This window comes from Meriones unguiculatus, chromosome 8 (assembly GCF_030254825.1).
Source record: "Meriones unguiculatus strain TT.TT164.6M chromosome 8, Bangor_MerUng_6.1, whole genome shotgun sequence".
Classification (NCBI taxonomy): domain Eukaryota; kingdom Metazoa; phylum Chordata; class Mammalia; order Rodentia; family Muridae; genus Meriones; species Meriones unguiculatus.
In genome coordinates, this window is record NC_083356.1 from 2923986 (window position 1) to 2941072 (window position 17087).

At 47.2% G+C, this 17087-nt stretch overlaps 1 protein-coding gene and 1 long non-coding RNA gene across 2 annotated transcripts; both read right to left on the reverse strand.

Moving 5' to 3' along the window:
* Positions 1-3979: 3979 nt before the first annotated feature.
* Positions 3980-11696, reverse strand: LOC132655743 (N6-adenosine-methyltransferase TMT1A-like). Its single transcript, XM_060388610.1, has 2 exons — positions 11165-11696; positions 3980-4490 (listed from the first exon to the last, which is right to left on the reverse strand). The coding sequence occupies exons 1-2, from the start codon at positions 11672-11674 to the stop codon at positions 4254-4256; spliced, it is 747 nt and encodes a 248-aa protein (XP_060244593.1). The 5' UTR covers positions 11675-11696; the 3' UTR covers positions 3980-4253.
* A 2369-nt stretch (positions 11697-14065) lies between these two features.
* On the reverse strand, positions 14066-15623 carry LOC132655979 (uncharacterized). Its single transcript, XR_009593933.1, has 3 exons — positions 15408-15623; positions 14762-14879; positions 14066-14414 (listed from the first exon to the last, which is right to left on the reverse strand). It is a non-coding gene; the product is annotated as an uncharacterized LOC132655979 (long non-coding RNA).
* Between the last annotated feature and the right edge of the window lie 1464 nt (positions 15624-17087).

A 17087-nucleotide genomic window follows, 5' to 3' on the forward strand; every position in this document is an offset into this window, starting at 1 on the left:
CATCTTCATAGATTAAGCTCTTTCTGGCCCCCACTAACAATCCTCCTTCCACAGGCTCTCTGAAACCAGAGGCCACTACCCTGGCTCCCTTGCTCCCTCCCACTCTGTTTGCAGGATGGGACTCCCATGGAGACGATTTTTCCACCCTGCCATACAGACCTCCTCCCACTCCTCAGCCAGCTCTGGTTCCTTTATCCAGGTTGGAGCCACCATCTGGCCCAGCACCAAGGACCCAAGACTCCGGGCAGCCTCTCCCTCTGGGGAAGCAGATATCTGGAGAACTCAGAATGCCATGTTCTCTGACAATTCTAGAGATTTGATTGATCTCTTTGAAACTGTTCATCCCACCTGGGATGACCGTCAGCACCTTTTAAAGGTTTTATCTGCCATAGAGGAGAGTGGATGCATTATTTCAGAAGTGTGCAAAAATGTCCCAGACACTGCAGGAGTCCCAACCACAGATCAAGCACATACTGATGATACATACTTTCATACATACATACATACTTTCCCTACAAGAGGACCAATTGGGATTATATCACAGCTTCAGGTAAGGAGTGTTTCCTAGTCTACCTCTAGGCTCTGTTGGCAGGTCTCAAGGTGGCCGCAAGACGGCCCAGGTGTATTTGGCCAAGATGTATGATGTCAGGCAGGGAACGGATGAAAGTCCAGCTGCCTTCCTTGAAAGAACAGGTACGGTTGTTCGGCTTTCATTAACCAGTCCGCTCCAGACATAGAAAAAGAAATTAAGACTTTAAGCCGGGACCAGCATTTGTGTCAAAGATAAGTCAGAATGTAGCTAAGTTTATTGGAGCAGATTGGAGATATAGGCACCAAAGTTCAGGACAGACAGAGAAAATAAATAAAACATTTAAAGAGACCTTAACTAAATTAACCTTGGAAACTGGTGCTGACTGGGTGATGCTCCTCCCCTTTGCCCTTTATAGGGTCAGGAATTCCCCTTACCAGCTAGGTTTAACTCCCTTTGAGACTATATATGGGATGCCAGCCCCTGTAGTATCCAACCTTAAGATTGATGCTACTGCTGAAGTGCATAAAACGGGTTTAAAAATATGTTTATGGCTATAAAAGATTTTAAAGCTTATCAGGCATTGTAGACAATGAGCATGGGCATTCTAAGAGGAAAGTTGAAACAGTTTTGCAATCCTTTGGGGAAGGACAAAAGACTTTGGTATTTATTTTGTCAATTTTACCAAAAGAAACCAAGCCATACTATTTGAGCCAATTAAGAAAATTGCAGTTTTTATAATGTATTATGTCAGAATGATAAAATATTGATATGATCTGAAAATCAAGAAAAAAATGTCTGGTTAAATCTAAAGAACAGAGCTGGGAAAAGCCTAACCTGAAGGTATATAGAATGTTATAGAAGGTATAAACTATATTTGCTTTTTTTTTCACACCTGCAAGCATGATTTGACAAAGAACTGTAAGATACGTTGCTCTTCATTTAAAAGGCTGATGTTACTTCAATACAAAATGTTTTTTGTTCTTCATTGCAGCTCCGTGTTAGCCCAGGTTCACACAGGGTTCTATTTAAGTTATTGCTAATTATTATAAAAATATATGCCTGGTTGCCAGTTCCTATATAAATGATTTAATGCTGTTTCTTTCTGGCTGATAGGTTTGAAATGGCCAGAATTGTCTATCTCTGCTAAGGTTGCCAGCTGTGTTTAGTTCTCCGTTTAGTTCTTAAAATTTTTTTTGTCCTTTATGCTTTTTTGCTGTTCAGTTTTAATGCAATATGATAGGATGAGCAAGATTTGCTGGCCCTCAAACTTGTCAGAATTCTGATGAATATGGCATTTTAACATGTGTAAGCTTATTATGACAGAGCCCCAAAATCCTGACAGTAACTCCCCAAGGTCTCCAAGAAGATTTGGGCACAATGCAACTCTGGATTATGGTATGCTAACCCCTGGGCAAGACTGCCCCAACTGGCCCACTGCTAGGACCCAGCCTAACTGTGGACACCTGGAGAGTCAATGTTTCACATTACTAAGGGTGAGATGAGGAGGACATTCTCTCCTTTCTTTCTCCACAGAAACAGTCTCTCATCTCCTGTGCCTGGTCACTGGACCACCCCTGCTCATGATGCCAGGAGACCACAGGAGCCAGGGACAGATGCCTAGGGTGAGGGACTGACTAGTTGTCACTGTCATTTTGATTGATACATGGATCAGTACATTTATTTGGCTCATAATTTATCCTTCTTAGGTCTCTGATCACATTGATGGCTAAGCTAAGCTAATGGTAGCCTTACAGCTAAAGAGCAGATAATTCGATTTATTGTTAGTTTATTGGTTGATATACTAGTTAATTAAAATTATTAAGTACTAAGTCTTCTATTTAAAAGGCAAAAAGGTTTGCCTTATTTAATTGCTTTGCTAAGGAAAATTCAAGTATGTAGCATTTAGCACTAAAGCTGTTAATGTACTTCTGCCTAACTTTTCAGCAGATAAGAAATGGCATGATGGCTGATCACCAACAGCTGTACCCACAGTCAAATGTTAAAGGGTCAGACCATGGACACATTTAAATTACTTACGAAGGTTTCAAAACAAACCACTAAGAATTGACACTCATTCTGTTGGATGCAGGTTTACCTGTTAGTCACAAAAGTTATTGATATATTATTTTTCCGAGTCTTTTTTATATATTTCCTTTTGCAAACTAAAAATTTATATGAGTTTCAGGGAATCAAAAAGTCATGAGACCTGAATCTGACATAGCTCAAACGGACCCCAGATGAGTTATTTCCTTGGTTTTGGAAGTTCTGACTTTTACCATTGATTAGACAAATTTTAACTTCTGTTTCTAGTTTGAATTTGTCTCAGCAGATTTTCACCTGGTTGAGACTGCAAGCTGAGACCTGAACTTGCTGGAAGCTGACATGATTGCTCACTGCCTCCTCAGATGGATCAGCTAGGCAGACGCTTCTGAGGACTGCCCCATTGCCCAGCCTTTGGCTGACATTTCAGCCTTCCTAGCCCCTGATGCCAATGGTCCTATTGTCAGAATGGAAGCAATGTCAGAAAAAGAGACCACTGGACCAAAGTCCCACCTACAGGCTGAAATGCTAAGTCAAAGGGGCTCCCTGACATTAGCTATTATTTTGGGGACCTGCTTAGCTGAAGCAGAATCTAGTATTGTAATACTGGATGTACAGAGCCAGAATTATAACGGCTCAAAGGCAGAATCTTTTGTCTTTGGTCATTTTTGGATCATGCTTGCTTAACAAGTTGTTAGGATATATTAGACAAAGATTAGGGATTATACAGTTGATGGTAATGAGAATCCAGTACTATCAGTTTGAGGCTGGCCATGGACTGTATGAGCCCAAGATTGGCCTCTTTATTAACAAAAACAGGGGAAAGGAAGAATTTAAGTTAGGCTGGGTGACTCCATTTTGAAATAAGGAGCCATCTTGACCAGGAGCTGAATTCAGGTACCAGGAGATATCACAGATTATGCACCTGGCAGAAAACAAAGTTAGCTCTCCAAGCAACGGCCTCCAGGAAATATCATAGAATAAATGTTTAGTAAAAAATAGAGACAATCTCCCTGGCAATTGTGATTATGTAAATGGTCACCTCTCCCCTATGGCTTTTACCCAATTCTGTAATGTCAAGGTATGAACCCCCCTGCTTTCTCTCATAGAAAATATACCCCTCTGCTTGCTGTCATGGATACCCCTGCTTGCAGTCTTTCCCTTTAAGAACCCTGCTAACTCAGGGCTCAGGGTCCCACTTCTCTACTGCTGTGTCAGTGAGACTTGTGTCCTGAGTTCAATCGCTCTCATAATAAAGCTGTCTTGCTCTTGCATTGAGTCATCTCCTGGTGGTGTCTGAGGGTCCTGTGATCCTGGTATTACAATAGCAAGTGGGTTCATACTTCTTTTTTTTCAGAGGTGGGAGCAGGTGGCTTTGGGGGGTGTTCTGTGTTAGTCAGGCATGGATTTTTCACTCGTCAAGTATTTATTTATTCGCTTGGCAAGCTGTCAGTCTCCTGTACTGCTTCATTATCAAAGGCTCATGAGACACCACTGGTTCCTTTGGAGGGAGAGGCCAAAGATACTTTCATTTGGTTTTGATTTGATGGGAGAGGAGATAGAAATAGGCAAACAGAAACCTGTAAGGATGAATTTGACTTCACCTCTCCCAGGGTCTCTTACATCTAAACCTGAAATTTTGAACCGCTGGAGCCATTCAGAGCGCTCCCGCTGCCTCACCCTATTTCACAGCATACCCATAAATATGGGGCTTCAGTAAAGGACAGGGTAGAGTTCCCTGGATATGCTGCAGCCTCAGCTTGGAGAAGCCGGCCTGCTCCAGGCTCTTCCAGCTCTCTCTTGTGATGTTGCATCCAGCAAACAAAAGGTTCCAGGCAGGATCCAGGACCTGCTGCCAGAAGAAATTCCAGGTGGATCTTTCATCTGCCACGTGCTCCAAGAAGAAATAAGCCCCTCCCTGAGAAAGAAAACACACACATCTTTCAAAGATGCTGGCTTTGGGGAAGCAGCTCTACAAGATGCTTAAAGTTAAAACTTTCAGTGGCCTGAAGCCAACTCTGAGAAGACCCAGGTGGGTTGAAATGGAGTAAGGCATTATCTGGGTGAGGCAGTTTGAATTTCTGTCACATTTGATACAGAGCTCGCTGAGCTTGATAGCCCATGCCTGGAATCTCCACACCAGGGAGGCTAAGGGAGGATGATCATGAATTACAAGCCCAGCCACAGTGGGACCCTCTCCTAAAACAAACCTTTAAACGGAGCTGCCAATCTAAGCAACAGACATGTTTGTGGATCGAGAACTCGTAGTTACTGAGCCTACAGAGCCAAGTGCGGAGCTCGCTCACAGCACATCACGGTCCTTCATCTTCCCAACAGGGTTATTTGCAGTGGAACAAACCAACAATCCCAGCACTCAGGAAGCTGGTGCAAGCGTGAGGCCAGCCTGGGTTGTGAGAGTTAGTTCAGGGCCAGCCTGGGCTACATGGACACTGTCTTGGACAAACAACACAGCACAATCATTGTTACACACGTTTTCTTACGGCCACGGCTTCTGTTTGATTTTGGAGACAGGATCACACTGTGCAACTTGCCCGGCCAGCAACTTGATACAGCTCAGACTGGCCTTAAACTCAGAGATCTGCCTGCCTCTGCCTCCTGACTGCTGGGATTCAAGGAAATATGCAGCCAAGCCCAGCACATCACTGCTTTTACTGAGGGAACTGAGCCCCAGCTGGCAGTTTGTAAACGTCAGAAGGAGATTCTAAACCTCTCTATGTGGTTCCAGAACCTTCTCAGCCACATGCTTATCTTAGAAAGTTTAGAAAATACAGAAATGTTTGACAGCCAAATCATGGTGGCACCTGTCTGTAAGGACATCACTTAGGAGGCAGAGGCAGCAGCATAAGAAGGTCAAAGTCATTTCTTCAGCAATACCGTGAGTTTGAGGCCAGTTTGTGCAACATAAGACCCCGTCTTAAAAAAGACAAAAAAATGGCTGGAGAGATGTTCCAAGGTTAAGAGAGCTGCCTGCTCTACAGAGGACCCAGGTTCGGTTCCTACTACCCACATCAGGTCGTTCTCAGCCACCCATTACTGCCGGTTCAGGGATCCAGTGTTCCCTGACCTCCATGGACCTGCACACATACTGTGCATATAACTCATGCAGGTACGCACGACCATAAACACATTTTTTCAAAAAAACAGATGGAAGAGAGAAAACCAGACCCTGTACTACTATATGAAAATTTGCGGCTTTTCCTAAAATTAAGTCTGCAACACACAGTGCTTGTAACCATCTTTCTGTTACTTTGTATCTGTTAGGCTCTTCCCTGTGTTTTACTGTAACACACAGTGCTTGTAACTGTCTTCACGTTACTTTGTTTCTGTTAGGCAGTTCCCAGTGTTTTACTGTAACACACAATGCTAGTAACCGTCTTCATGTTACTTTGTATCTCTTAGGCTCTTTCCAGTGTTTTACTGTAACACACAGTACTTGTAACTGTCTTTATGTTATTTTGTAATTGCTAGGTTCTACTGTGTTTTAGCATAACAAGGATTAGCATCCACCACTCTTGGGAGCACCTGTAATTACTGCCAAATTGGTATTGTTAGCATACAGGGGACTCTGCTGGCCTGACCTCAGGGACCTAGCAATCGCTTTCATCATCACCTGCCCACAACCAGGTGCAAAAGGTATGCTGCCCATAAAAGGACCGTCCACACCCCACACCCAGACACCCCCTCTCTCCTTTCTTATCTCTCCCTTTCTATCATTCTCTGCGCCCCACCTTCACTTCTCTGCTCTCTGTCCTCGTGGCTCGGTTCCTGTCAGTCTGCCTGCCCGCATGGCTCGCTCTCTGCCTCTACCCTTTCTCTAGGCCCTCTTCTCTCTGCCAAATAAACCTTACACCAGATCTGTTTCGTGGCGTAATTTCTCAGGGAGCACACTTCAGCCTGGGCCACCCATGGTATCCCCACCCCATATCATTTTATTTCATATCAGCCCTGATATAAGCAAGGCTAAAATCCTATATTTAAAAAAAAAAAAAAACCAGAGTTGAGTCAGGGCTAGGTGCCTTTTAAAACACCTTGGCAGAAGTTTTCAAATTGTCCTTAACTAGAAATGACTACGAAAGCGTGCATTTCCAATGAAGGCGTGCCAACACTTTCTACACACACACACACACACACAGACACACACACACACACCACAATGTTTTTGACAAACTGTCTTACAATTATAGCCCAGGTTGGCATCAAACTTGCCATCCTCCTACCTCAGAGTCCTCAGTGTTGAGATTACAAGACTGTACCAGAGCCCTCCAACTCACTGAATAGCTGGAAAGGACCTCAAGAGGCTGGAGAGATGGCTCATCAGTGAACAACACAGTCTGCTCTTCCAAAGGACCCAGGTTCAACTCCCAGCACCCATTCGGTAGCTCTCAACTTTTTGCAAATTTAGCTACTTGGGACTCAACACCCCCTTCTGCTCCATCTCTGTTACAGCCACTACGTGGGGCACACATTTGTGCAGGCAAAACATCCGTGCCCATAAGACAATAAAATACATCTTACAATATGGCCCTGGAGTCCTGATCCTCCTGCCTCCACATCCTGAGTGCTGGAATAGCAGCATGGACCAACATACCTGTCTTAACACTTTTTTTAAAGAACACAAAATCTCTCAATTGCTTGGCTAGGTGGTATTTTTGTCTTTAAAAATACGTGTATCCTGGAGGTTGGGGAGGCAAATCAGTTTGTACAGTAAATAGTCTCAAGTTCCATGCCTGGACCCACATTCTTTTAAATATGTTTGTTTGTTTGTTTATTTATTTATTCATTCATTCATTTATTAGCCGGCGTGTAATGGTGCATGATTGTAATCCTCGGTGTGGGATGGGAAAATACAGGATCCTGGGAGAGAAGTATCAGAGGTTAAGAACAGTGGCTGTTCTTCCAGAGGCTCCAGTTCAAGTCCCAGCAAGCTCATGGAGGCTCACCATCATCTATCATGAGATCTCCTTCCCTTTTCTCTTGTGCAGATCTACATGTAGCCAGAACACTGTATTCGTAGTAAAAAGGAAAATCTTAAAAAAAAAAAAAGATTCTTCACAGATACAAGGTCTTTTACTAGGAAGTTTGTGTACTTGCCTGTGGATATCCATTATTCCATCGTTCATGGAAATAACTGCTGTTTCCCTTACTGATCAGTAGGAAGTTTATTCTAATAGGATTATATCAGTGGTGTGGTGAGTCCCACGTGTAATCCCAGCCCTCGGGCTGTCAGAGGCGGGAGGACTGAGGTCAGCCAGTGGACACAGTATCTTCTAGGCCCAGGGAGCTACAGGGTCAGGTGTCTTCCATGTCCAGCACAGGGACTGAGGAGGAGGAAGAAATAGAATGCAGAAGTGGAGGACCAGCCTGGGCTACATAAGATCCTTTCTCAGAGAGAGAGAGAGTCTACACAGTATCTCCTCTTGGGGTGTGGTCTGTTACTTTTATATCTGTGATCTCTTCTTAACAACCTAGCCTTTTGTTGCTGGGTTTTGGGGGGGTTCGCGATTCTGACTCCAGCTCTCATGTCTGCTGTAAATGCTTTACTACTGAATTACTACTACTCTGTCCCTCTTTCTGTTGAAAACGTTCACTGCATTTAACTAATTTAGTGTGAGTGTGATTACACAACTGTATGCATGTTTGTGTGAGCATGTTCTTTCCTTCAGTCACGCGGACCTAACGTTAGCAGAGTTGACGGCAGATGTCTTGACTGTCTGAGCTAGCTCGCTCGTCCACCTCCTTTTACCTTTTTGTTGTTGCTGCTTGACTTTTGAAACAGTCACAGCACCCACGTTGCTCTGAAACTCGGTACTTGGCAAACACACTGTGTAGCCAGCTGCTCCTCATGCCCCTGCATCCACCTCCCTCGTGTTGGCATTTTATGTTGTTCTATCACATCTGGTCTCTCCTCGCAACATTTTTTTTTTTTTTTTTTGAAAAAAGAAAACCTCTAATTCACAAACAACTTGTTCCCAGGCACTGGCTGCAGGGTAAACTGGCACAGCCATATCTAATGGGAACAGTGAAAGTCATAAACTTAGCACAGCTGCTTTTCAAAGCTCCAGCAAAGCTGAGCCGAGTGACGCAATCTCTGTGGTGCGGTCTCCCACTCTTTTGATCCTGATTTCTACAACCACATGCTTTAGGGACTTTTATTATTTGTAAACTTGGGGAATTTTGGATGGATGGAAAATTTCTAATGAATCATTTACACCTCCTCCCAGGAGTACTGCTTCTAAGTTTCCCCAGGGATGTCCTGACCACACCATCCCTCCTTCTTTTAGGGGAATGTCCTTTTCTGGGGCTAATTCTAGGCCTTCCTCATGACCTGGAGGTTGTGATTCAAACCACTGTGCCAGAGACCTCCTTGTGAGGCCCTGACTCAAAGACACTCCTGGCACATCTTTCCCTTCACTTACTCAGGAACAGGATAATCAGAGCAAAGTAACCTTTAAAAGGCAAACAATATTCGGTAGGCTAGAGAAGCTGGCAGCAGATCACATTAAAAGTCTCTTCCTGCTACAGATGGATGAAGAATGGTGAGGACAAATGACAAAAGAATAAAATATTAAGACCTCTCTTTCTTGGGAAAAGTTGACTCATACAGAGCCACTGTGGTGTTATTAAACTGAAGGAAATAAAACACCAAGATTAGACATATAAGTAAATTCTACAGGTATATGAAATATAAACATTGTATTGTGGCAGAAATGGAATAGTAACTCCAGCAGCTTTAGCCTGGAGACTCTTCTTGGGCCTAGTGATGATTAGCACCCTCACAATTAAAGGTTAAGGAATGCTGAGGTGAGGAAGATGACAAGCACCAATTGGCAGCAATATTCTCCCTGAACACTAGACCTGGCCGGCTGTGGGTGCACGTCTTTAATCCAGCAGCAGCAGCAGGCAGAGTTCTGTGAGGTCCAGGCCAGCCTGATCTACATACAAAGTGTCAGTCTAGCCAAGCATTAGTTACTGAGAATGAGACCTGGTCTTTACAAAATAAAATAAGGTTAGAGCCATGGTTGTGTAAGCTTGGGTACATTTCCTAACGTCTTTGAGTCTTCGACCCTTTCTAGAACACGACGGTCATAAATGTCCACTTCAGAGGCTTCTGGTGAGGACAACCGAGGCTGTCCTGAAGCTGGCTCCATCAAGTGGTGAGTTGGTGATCAGACAGGCTAAGGAAGAAAGCCAAGGGCATTACCTGCCTGGCACAGAGGAAGAACCAGTCAAAAGAATTTCTTCTGACTTTCAGAAAGGCACAAGTGACGGCTGCTCTTGCCTGCTGTTCCCCAGAGGTAACTCCTGGACTATTCTACCTTTGCATGAACACATTAACATATTCTTGACCATCTTCTCTTTCCTATATAGCAGAGATCACACTTCTGGAAGTTTTTTCTTCATTTTGGTTGGCTGGATTTTGTTGTTGTTTTGTTTGTTTGTTTGTTTGTTTGTTTGTTTGTTTTACAAGACAGAGTCTCTGTGTAGCCCTGGCAGTCAGGGACTCCGTTTATAGACAAGGCTGGCCTCACAGAGCTCCACCTGCCTCTGCCCTCTGAGTGCTGGGATTAAGTGTGTGTGCCCACTCACCCGGTGGGTTGTTGGGGTTTGTTTAGTTTTGTTGTTTGATAGATTTTGACTCTATGATTCAGGCTGGCCTTGAGCTTGCCACATAGCTGAGGCTTGCCTTCCCATCCTTCTCAGCCTCTGAGACACTGAGACAGAGCTGGGTTTGGATGTCTGGACCGCCACACCCAGCTCTTGCTCTCTGAAATGGCTCCAGAGCTCCTGACTCTGTGACAAGCTTTCATGCAGACGGGTCCTTTCCAGTCGGCAGGTGTGCTCTAAGGAACCTTTTCTCCAGAGACGAGGTTTGGCACACGAGTAGCTGTAGATGCGTTTCCGATAGAGAAAGCATGTTCACTGGACACTTTGATGTTAGTAAATGAGCCTTCAAAACCTCTTCCTGGGTGAGGGGTCCTTCCCAGGTCCTCCCAAGAACCTATAGACGTAAGCCTCTGGCAGTGTCACAGGCTGTGATCTATACGTCTTTATGCGTTGTCTGCTTTAACTTATATCCTGTCACCGCCCCGTTGCTCATCTTTGCTATCGTTCTCTCTCACCAGCTCTAGGAAACAGCCTTGTTCTTAGGGGCCTGTAAATGCTTTGTGCTTTGAGACAGGGTCTCGCTGTGCGGCCCTGTCAGGCCTGGACCTCTCACTGTGTGGACCAGGCTGGCCTGGCACTCAGAGATGTGCCTGCTTCTGCCTCCCCAGTGCTGGGACTTGTAACTTATTGAAAGGAGTGGCATGAAGCCTTCAGCTGTCCCTGGGAGCCTCGGTTACCAAGTCGGACATGGGAATTGTCAGCAGGCTCTTCACTCTGGAGCAGCCTGGAATTCTCTATTTTCTGATTTCTTGGCCCTCGCTTCCCTTCGTAGTTCTCTGCCACTATTTTCCTTCTATAGGTTCTTCTCCAGGCTTTTGCCTTTTGGTTTACAGTTCCCCTGAACCTGGCAGGACCATCCTTGCTCCTGCTAGCCTCCACTAGCCTGTTCTCACATCTGTCACTCACCGGCCTCAGCACGCGGCGCACCTCACGCAGAAACTTCTCCTGGCTCTGCACGGAGCACAGCACCAGGGTGCAGACCACCACATCCACTGAGCCCTCGTCCACCTGGGACATGTCCTCCCCGGCCGCCACCACGAAGCGCTCGAACTGCAGGTGCCGGTTCTCTGCGACGCTCTTGAACAGGAACTTCTCAAAGTTGGGATTGGGGTCGACACAGGTCACTCTGCACCCAGGGGGATAGAACTTGAAGTTGGCCCCCGTGCCACAGCCCACCTCCAGCAGGGACAGCTTCCCCGAGGGGCCTGAGAACTCCTGCAGATTGCTGAAGAGCTCACGCTTTGTTCTCAGTGTGTACTTATTGTATATCCTGGTCGCCCTCCACATGAAGGAGGGAAACCACTTTCTGCATCTCTCTCTCCACAGGCCTAGAAGGTTCAGCAGGAACATGGGAAAAAGCAGCATGCCAACCACCAGCCGGAGGACCTGGATGGCGAGGGTCATCTTTGCCGGCATAGGAGGAAGAGCCACAATGAGAGCCAGGACAAACAGGGCACCGGGTCCTGGACAAGCAGGGTGCAGGCTCTTGAAGAAGCCAGGCGCAGGCTCCTGGCAATGCTCCAGTGCCAATCAGGGAGGAAGGAGGCCCTGACTGAGCCAAAAACCCAGACCCATACAGGGTTCTGAATCCCCTACCCACACCCTGACCTCTACCTCCTCTGGCAGAAGTTGGCACAGAAGTTGGCCCAGCTCAGAAGCAATGGCCCAAGGCTGTGCCCCACATTTCTTCACAGGGTCACAGTCTGAGTTTGACTCTGGTCCTACCTGGCCGGGGCCAGGTCTGGAGGCTGCAGCTAGTTTCTTGCTGGGGTTGCTTGTGTGCAGTGTGTACTCTCTTTTTCCTTTCTTTCTTTTTCTTTTCTTAAGATTTATTTATTTGTTGTATAAACCGGGTTCCGAGGGCAGGTAGACCTGCGCACCAGAAGAGGGCAGCAGATCTCACTATAGATTGTTGTGAGCCATCGTGTGGGTGCTGGGAATTGAACTCAGGACCTCTGGAAGCAGAAACAGTGCTCCCAACCTCTGCGCCATCTCCCCAGCCTGCAGTGTGCCCTTTCACGCCACCCTCCAAGGCTTTTTCTAGGAAAAGGCATTCTGAGGAGTGGGTCAGACACCAGGGAAGATGGCAGTGTGGACCCCTTTATCACACTTAAATCTCCCCCTTTCCTCTCCGCACCACACCACATCCCAAGCCCTGTTTCTTGTTTCTTTGTTTCTTTTTTTGTTAAGAATAGAAAAGAAAAGACAAATCCACCAGACAGGCCTATCTGATGGCACATTTGGGACTGTGGTCACCACACAGAAAAAGACACTGTTCCTTTAAATAAAACTTACACAGCCTTATATTTCAATTCTCTTCTGTAAAAGGAGTGAATTGTGTATGGGGTTAAATGCTTTATAGACAAGAAATAAAGTGTTTTAGAACCAACTTATCATCTTTGCCTTCCTCGTCTCCCTTAATCTCTTCCTCACCCTCTTCCTCCTCCTCCTGTCCTCCCTCTTTCTTATTTTCTTGTCCTTTCCTGTTTTTCTGCATCAGGTTTTTCTTCACTCTGTGGCATCAGGGTCCTTCTGTCCTTCTGCTCCCATGGGGCAGCCTCCACTCCTCAGGCTGCTTGTCCTCAGCAGTGCTGCTCCACGGCTCTTCGTGTCCTTGCAACATCACCAGGGGATAAGCCGGGTGATGATCATTGATCCGGGGGTGAAACTCAGAACAAGAGGAAGGAGGAAGGAGCCCTCTTGGGTGCCTTGGGGTCCTTCTTTCTGGTCTCCCCATTTCCTCCCCTCTAGGTTTTCATTTCTCTCCCATAGCGAGACTTGTCAGCCTCTGCCATGTCTTCAAACTCCCCCTGTTCTTCAGTAGTCATGGTCCGGACCGCTCTGAGCTCTCTCCCAGGATGCTGGGCAGCTGAGGAGCTGAGGAGCAGAGACACCTGGCCACTCCTCCCTGCGCTCCTCACAGCAAGGCTGCACAGCGGTGCAGAGGAGGACATTGTCCTCTCGGCTTCTTTGCCCGCGTTTAATTGTTCCCTCTGTGAGGCCCAGGGTCACCCTGGGTGCCGTCAGCTCCGGCTTTGCTCAGCACTGTCTCCATGCAGCTCAGTGAACCAACGGCTGTGAGAGCAGGGGCAGCTAGTATTCAGTTTCTATTTGGTCTTTGGTATTTGAGACCGAGTCTCTCTGCATAGCCCTGGCTGTCCTGGAACTCTCCCTGAGACCAGGCTGACCTCAGACTCAAAGGGACACCCCGAGGGACAGAGCAGAACTCAGAACCACACGAGCAGAGCTGCTGCCTGTGTGCACAAGGTCCTGACTCCAGGGTTACGTCAGAGAAAGACAACAGCAGGGAAGGTTTCAGCCAACTGCTCATGGATTTAGGAAGCAACTTCTTCACAACCCTTGAGACGGAACACACAGACTTACAAGGATTCTGGGTGGGCAACATTAGTGCAGTGTGGTTGGGGACACAGGGAGAGGCCCTTTTTCTGACGGCCAGCACTCACAGGCAGCTGGCTTTGCTTCCAGCTTCTGACTTTGTCTTCTGGGTACACTGCAGAACCCAGGTCTAACGCAATCCTCGTCCATAGAGGAGCGAACACCTGCAACAGACAGGCAGCCACACGCCAGCAGTGCCCACGAGAAGCACGCCCTGACATTGGTCCTCGTGTGTTCCTGAGACTGTCACAGCATTGCAACATGAAGGGACAGAGGAACCCTCCCAGCAGCTGGGGTTCATGCAGCAGCCGTAGAATCAAGGGATGATGAATCTTTTAGGTCAGTATTTACAGGCCGAGCATGTGCACACACCAACACAAACACTTCCATAAAAATGCAAATTCTGTACAAACAGTTTTTATTTAAAAACCATATTCTGAACTTGGGCCATTACAATGCTGTCCTCAAGTTTAAGTTTCTGTTGTTGGCTCTTTGAGACAGGGTCTCCCTACATAGCCTCGGCTGTCCTGAAACTCACCATGTAGATAGGGCAAGCTGGCTTTGAACTAGAGATACTCCTGCCTCTGCCCACTGGGTGCTGGGATTAAAGATGTGCATCACCTCGGTCGGCTGAGTTCAAGCTGGAGTCGGTGACGCATGACAGCAGTTGTAGCACCTGGTGAGCAGGACAGGAGGGTCAGAGTTCAGTGTGGCCTTCGGCTGCACCATCCTTGGAGGCCGACCTGAGCTGCGTGAAATCCTGCCTCGAGAAAACGAAACAAGTCTTGGGAAATGCCTGGCAAGTTTGACCAGATCCGGGCATCTTTCCTAACCGGGCACCTGGACAGATTCTGCGGACACACGTGGCTGACAGAATCCCTGCTCTGGGGAGTTCAGCCAGAGGGGATTAGCTGTCAGAGGAGGCAGATGCTGCTGTGGCTTCTACAAGGTCCTGGGGCTGAGTTGAAAGAGGGAAGCTGACAGGCGGGAGAGAGGAGGTCTGTGAATCCTTGGCATGTTGGTAAATCCTGACATTCACCAGCAAGGGGCGTCAAGACTCAGCTGTTTCCCATGGCTGCCCCCTCTCCCTTGTCAAGCGTCAGGTACCTGGTGTCTGAATCCTTCACCTCCTCAAGACTGCGCACTGCTGTCTTCCTAGGGTGCACGGAGAGTAAAGGCTCTTTGAATTCTTATGAGTCCACATGAGAGTAAGCTGAGGCAGAGGCTGCAAAAAGGTTAGAGTGAAACACTAAAATAAGTAGAATGGAGGCATAGATTCACGTCAAAGCGCTTCCTTTTCAGCTGTAACTATCGCTGTCGCTGAACAATAAACACTCTAAAATTTGACGTAGTTTACTGTGCACAGGAGCGAGCGTGTGTTTGTGTTTCTGAACGTATGGAGTAAAGAAGGGGGAGGGGAGAGATTGAGCTGGGGTGTGTTTGGGATCTGTTTTCTCATTCCACCTTGCTAATGTTCTGCACTTTCCAGGCTAGCTGGCCTCAGAGCTGCTGTGCTCTCCACCTCCCATTGTGCAGCAGGCGCTGTGTGGACCAGGCTGGCCTCGGACTTTTGGAGACCCACCCTGCTCTCTTCTCCGGGAGTGCTGGGTTGAAGGTTGCTCACCACGGCAGGACGCCTGGCTGTCACTTTGTCCATTTACGCTGTCACTGGTATCAAAACCTCCTCTCCCCTCCTTCCCATGGGCTCTTTCTGGTTTCCTAGAGGTACCGTAAATATTCTAAAGGCACTTACTGGCAGGTAGTACTTTCACTTTGGAGTAGGGTTGTGGTACCTCCCAGATGAATGACACACTGGGTGCAGCTTCCAGACTTCCAGGCTTCTGTGCAAACGGCCTCAAAGTCAGCTGTGAAGCCTCCACTGGCTTGTCAACTACCGAGAGCAGGAGGCTGCCCTGTGCAAACCTAGAAAACCGTTTTCTGTCCATAGTCGTCCTGCTGTCTTAGTCCTCATACCTGTCAACTGACCCAGCCCTCTGCCAGAAACCTCAATGCCATCCTTCCCCCTCCTTCCTTCCCCCTCCCTCCCTCCCTCTTCCTCTCTTCCCTCCTTTCCCTCCCTTCCCTCCCGTCCTTCCTTGGTTCCTTCCTTCCTTCCTTGTCCAAAACAGTTTGATATTCTCTTCCTGTGGTTATTTATGGCCTCTGCTCCCTCCATGCCTTCCCCGTGCTCTTAGCTGCATGGCTCTGGCGCTGTCTTCATGTTTTCTTCTTTCTTCTCTGAAACACGGTTTCTCCTGTCTGTGTAAGCTAGTACTAAATACCAACAGGAAACACAGGTGATTTTTTTTTTCAAATTCCCGAGGTTATCTGTTCTCTCCATGAAAGTTAAGGATTGGACCCAGTTTTTACCCTTTTAGCAAAAGTCCGACGCCTTCCTGCACGCTTGCTGTCTCTGTGTGATCATATGGCAACACATGGCAAATGTTTCTTCTTAGAGCGTTTCCTAGAAGTCTAGAATCCTCTAAATCTTCCCCAGAATATGAAAAGAAGAAAATGAGGGCAACACAGAAAACACGTGGACTGACAGTTTACCAATCACTGTGTTGCTTAATCTATTTATCAATTTATTCATTCATTTATTATTTTTGAGGCAGGGTCTCACTATGTAGCCCTGACTGTCCCAAAACTCGCTGTGTAGACCAGGCTGGCCTCCAACTCCAGAGATCCCCCTGCCTCTGCCTCTGCAGTGATACTAAAGGCCTGTGACAGGTCTGGGGTTTCCCCAGTGTGTCGGTCATGGGCTCTGTCCAGCATCCCCTCCCACCTCAGCCACGAAGGCCGACGGCGCTCCAGCGCTCTGTGTTCGTGGAGAGTCTATCCCTGAGCTGGGGATGGCTCAGTGGTTAAGCACTGTGGTAAGAGCACTGGGTGCTCTCTCGGAGGACCCGGGTTCACCGACTTGGAGGCTCAGCGCCATCTCTAACTCCAGTTCCAGGGACCCCAGGCCCTCTTCCCACTACACACATGCAGGCACGCATGCACGCATAGAGAATAGATGCTAAATGCACTAGCAGTCCACATTGTGCCACGTGCTGAATGCCACACTGCTTCATACATGTCCACAGTTGCTGTACTTCAGTGAGGAGTCAAAGCGTGCTCCAAAGGAAATAAAATGCTCAAGTAAAAACCGGACCCTAATGCATGACTCACATGTTTGGATTCCTAAGCTACAGTTAGAGAAGAATGTTTTTCTGGCGGGAAAACCACTGTCGTCCTATTCTTGGCCTGTGTGCTTGAGGGGTGAAGGTGGGCAGGTGACCCGGGAGCCCCGTTGGTCCTCAGCACGGGTGGTTTACAAAGCGCTCTTGGCACTGTCTCATTTCACTCTCACGTCCTCTCCAGCAGACGGTGAGAACATTTTACTAATCTAGAACCTGCTGGTCAGAGCCAAGCAGATGACACACTCCTGCAA